Below are 4,603 nucleotides of genomic sequence, written 5' to 3'. Positions count from 1 at the left end.
GAGTCGACGCTCTGGTTAGGGCCACCCGGAGATGGCGGGAACGTTGCCTGTTGCCCCCTGCTGGCACGGGGCCAAAAACGAGTGCTCATGCCCTCTGGGTTTGGGTGCGGGTGCTGGTGCACCTAACTGTTGCACCTCGCAGGGGATCTCATGCGAGCACCGAGAAGGCGCTTGGCCTGCTAGGCAGACACAGAGTGTACCCTGGTTGCTCCTTGTGGAGCGGACCTCCTAAGACGGTGACCAGCGACGCCGCGCGCAGGCAAGAGATGCAGGAAAGAACTATTTTTTTCTTCTTATTCTCCAACAAAAAGAAAACTGTGCCTACGAGGCCGTGCTATTACTTGTTCCACTCTACACCCTAGAGGAAGCCAGCGATTCTCCGGAGCATGCGCCGGGGTTCAACGTCATAACAGCACATAGCGCCGACTCTGTGACTACGTCCCCCTCCCTCCAATGAAGGTGTTCCTCTAGTGTGACCGGTACAAGCTGTCGTCCCATTTGAGGCACTTGAGAAACCTTAGTACCTTGTGCCGCCCCTTCTTGTACAGCGGGCGCGACACATAGTGCCCCCCATTGTGTAGGTGAACCGGCGACGGATGGAAAGGAGAGATGAAACCTTGGGGAACGGTAACGGGCTTGGTCTTCGAGGCAGATTAGGTTGCCCCACATCCCCCGTCGTGGCCGACACGCTTTTCCTCCATGTGTTCTTTTTCAGGGCAGCGCAGCTGACTCTCCGCCGATGACAGCAATACTGAGAAACGAACGCTGAAGCAAAGTTTGGGGGGACGCAAGCAAGAGCCCGGCGAACTGCGCTACCGGTTTGATGGCACAAAGCCTTCTGAAACCAAGCCGTGTTTCGGCATCTTCTGAACGAAATTGGTATCTCCGTCGGAGTCACTCATGATGCGGAACTCGAGAATGTGCCATCGAGACAGGACCGGCCAGTTCACGGTTAGCGAGACAGTCACTTCACTTCATCCGAGTGGGGAGCGTCTCCAGGACTAAAAGCGAGCGCAGACACGTCATGAAGCTCATCGTACGAGGTCAGACGAAAGAAAAACCGAAGCAAAACTCCTTTTCTCTCCCACTATCAATATTGAAGATTAAGGAAGTTGTGAAGTTGTTGGCTCCGTGGACTCGAGTTGAGAGGAAGGTAGCAGCGTGTACCAGAATCGGAAAACCAATGACAGGGAGGGTCTGAGCATCGTGTAGGGTAGGGACGTGGTATGCAGGAGACTCGATGCGAAAACGCTTCCTTTCCTACCCGTACTTGTAAAACTCCAGACTTGCCCTCAGGTGGCAAAGAACTCGGCCTGTTGACCTCCGTTCAATTTTTAAATGAATCTGGGGGATAGTCTACTCCCGTCGGCAACGTCATGTCTCGTATGTCCTTCAGTTTTCAGATACTCTTCTTTTCCAGCCGGTAGGCCAATCTTACCGCCGCAAAATAACCTGTACATTTGGGCCATTAGCTATACGGCTATTCGGCTAATTTCAACTCTTCCTACCTTAGTTGGAAGACCTAATAATGATTTTACTGAATCTGCAGCTCAATACGGAGTTGTGTTCGAAATAGGGTGCCTGGTCCGTTTTTGGTCTGAGTGCTCCCCTTACACTGGGATACACTGATCGCGAATACTCGGTGGGAAATCTAGAAAGGCAGCTATGGTCGGCTTTTCTGAATGCTTAAGACTGCAAAGGGTCGCCAACCGTAGTCAAGACTGCAAATGGATCTGGTTAACTCCCCAAACCGATACAAGACTGATAGGGAAGCACACTAGTAATAGCGAGAAAAAGGATTGGAAGTAGAGGAAATTATGGCAAGTGTAACAACAGAGCCGCCTGCCCGCGGCTAGCGTGTGAGGGTTGTCTTCGACAGTGTCTGACCAGTCTCAGCTGGTTACTCGGGAAGGAGGTCCGGGGGCAGCTGGCAGAGTGACATGTTCTAATGCGACGGGTATCCTTCACGCCCGGACGATCCGGCGCCTCGCCCTCCTCAGTCGGCGCGTCTCGCTGCGGTTCTCTGCCCAAGACTGACCCTTATGATAGTCGAGTCACAAGTATTATATTTCTCTGTCGGGGAGGCAGTGTACTGCGCGATTGCTTTCCTTCGCAAGAAAACTGTTCTTTATAATCATTTGCGTTCACGGTATTGGTGGGGAAGTGACGCAAGAGTTTGCAGGGCTTAAATCTTTGAGCAAGCTTGGAAAAACACTCTCGAGTCGGAAGCGCAGCAGTTTGAGGAAGTCCGCCGGGAGAGGGAAGAAATACAGGATGGCACGAGAGGCGGTTTTTTTCAGCTTGGCACTTGCCATGCTTTTTCTCGTGACTGCAGTCTCTGCGTCCTCTATTCCGTACGATGACCAGAAGGAACTACAGTGGGCAGCGGGTGCGAATCCCGCGGGCGGGGGAAACGCAGGAGCTCCTGAGCAGGAGCAAGTGGCTCCAGTCTTTGAAATTCAAGACGACGGTCGGAAACACGGACAGTCCGTGACTGTGCAACAGCCGAAAGGGTCGACGGCCAAGTCGGCGGGGTTCATCGGAGGCGGCGTCGCCGCGTGGATCGCAGGTGCCCTGGTTCAACCGAGACGGGCACAGGCACTAACAGCATCAAGAACAAGGCGAATGTTAGCGCCTACCCTCAAGCTAGCAAGTGTGGCACTTTTGGCAGTTGGCCTGTATCACATTTTCAAGAAGGCACCGATGAAACAGCGGCAGCAGAAAACGAAGACAGAGTCGCCAGCACAGCAGAGCGCAGCACAGCAGAGCGCAGCACAGGAGAGCGCAGCGCAAGGTGCAGCAGCACTGGAGTCAGTAGCACAGGAGGCGTCGGCAGAAGACGCAGCGACAGGAGAGAAAGAGGCCAGCGAGGTTTAGTTGTGAGGTATGTGCTGCAGAGCAGCAGTAGAGTGGTACCACGTTTCTGCGTACAGTGTTGCTTACGTGTCATTACATTTCCCCTGCTTTGTGGTCCAGTCTTTGTAGCTGGACAGTGTTTTCGGAATCAGTGAGGCTAGCCGCCTGATGTACTTTTGTGTTGGAAGCCACCGCGGGCTTGTTGACTTCTCGCGGAACGTGTTAGGTGCGGGCGCGAGCCGCAGGCAGAGACCTTCACTCAAGATCGCTGTTTCTGCGGCAGTCTCGCATCCGGTTTCCGCGAAGCATGCGTGCCACTGCGCGAACCGCGCTTAGTTTTCACGAAGCGCAGGTGCCATTGTGAGTTCCGCGGTTAGGTCCAGGGGATCCTGCGAGTCGGTGCAGCCCCAGTGCTTAAGTAGCAGGACCGGGTTGCTGCCTACAGAACGCATTATAAGAGGCCGACTATGATCTGCATTCGGAGAACGCGGATTCCGTGGACTTTTCTTCCTGCAACCGCGTACATTCGATGGCTTCGCCCGTGGAGTCCCACCCCGTCCCGCTGCTCGCTCCGGGGTCAGCCAAACACCACCAAGGCAGAAAGCTTTTCTTCCTGACTTCATAGCACCAACGATTTCCTTTTCCTGCTGATGGTAGATGCTCAGGTCACACAAGGGGAGGTGAAGTCCAGGAGCAGTAGAGAGGCAGAGTTGGTTGTGTCGGCAGGAAGAAGTCTGTCATAGGTTGTTGAATCAAAGCAAAGATGATAACTTTGGTGAATGAAGTAGGAGTGAGGATGTCGTGGTTTGAGTAACAATAACTTTTCAGATGTCGAGCCGGGAACGATACGGTGGTATTTCAGCAGTTCAACGATTAGCAGAGGTCGTCGTTGCAACAGCGTGACCTGCGGTCATAAGAAATCCGCGAGTGCTGATTTTTGCAACGCTGCTTACAAGGAGAGTGCTCACGAAGCTTTGGTCCTCGCTCAGGACAGCGGTGGAGCGCAGGGGGACAGACACAAACTGCCTGCAGCCGCTTCGTCGCTGACGTCAGTAAACCGTTCGCACACGGCGCTCTCATGAGGGAGGGCGTCTGGGTCCTCTCGGGTCAGCCCTAACGAGCGGGGTTTGTAGGGGGAGTGAGTTAGTTACTTGAGCTCGAGGGGTGGCATGCTACGAGTTTCTCGGTGCCGACGCCCTCAAGCTGAAAGACTTTTCATTGAGAATTTGGAACCGGCTCTATTAGTGGACAGTCTTGGCCACTTGAAGTCTTACACCTGGGTACTCACCCCCGAACGTACTGCGAAGTAGAAGCTGTCCACGGCGATTCCGAGTTCCAGTGTGAGTGCTGACGTCTCATCCCTTCACCGGGCGACCAGACGCGGCATTCCTGGCACGGAAGGAATTATAACTTACCTTAGGAGTCGAGTTGGACGGCTTCTGCACCAGGATAGATTCTGGCCCAGTGCGTACCAACTGATGCAGAGAGTTTTATGGCCTTCATGTACGGGCTGCGCGTTTCCACTCTGGGCTATAGGAATAAGAAGTCAGCACTCACACCGGGGTCAGAAGCCGAGTCGAAGAGCGTAAGTGTCTAAGCATCCACGTGGTCGACGGAGTTCACGAACAGTCCACCAACCGCGGCTACCGTACTCTCGGACACCGCCCCAGGAAAATCAGCGTTAACGATTTCTTTCTTCTTCCGAACACCCTCTTTGTAACGCTCTCGCTACGACTCTGCGCCGCCG

General features: G+C 54.1%; 1 protein-coding gene across 1 annotated transcript; it reads left to right on the top strand.

Moving 5' to 3' along the window:
- Positions 1–72: 72 nt before the first annotated feature.
- CSUI_007778 (uncharacterized protein) lies at positions 73–1,421 on the top strand (the record flags this gene model as incomplete). Its single annotated transcript, XM_068067922.1, has 1 exon — positions 73–1,421. A coding segment is annotated over one exon (288 nt), but the record flags the coding sequence as incomplete, so codon positions are not given.
- Between the last annotated feature and the right edge of the window lie 3,182 nt (positions 1,422–4,603).

The sequence above is a fragment of the Cystoisospora suis genome, assembly GCF_002600585.1.
Source record: "Cystoisospora suis strain Wien I chromosome Unknown contig_4186, whole genome shotgun sequence".
NCBI classification, from domain to species: Eukaryota; Apicomplexa; class Conoidasida; order Eucoccidiorida; family Sarcocystidae; genus Cystoisospora; species Cystoisospora suis.
This window is presented reverse-complemented; position numbering and strand designations above follow the sequence as displayed.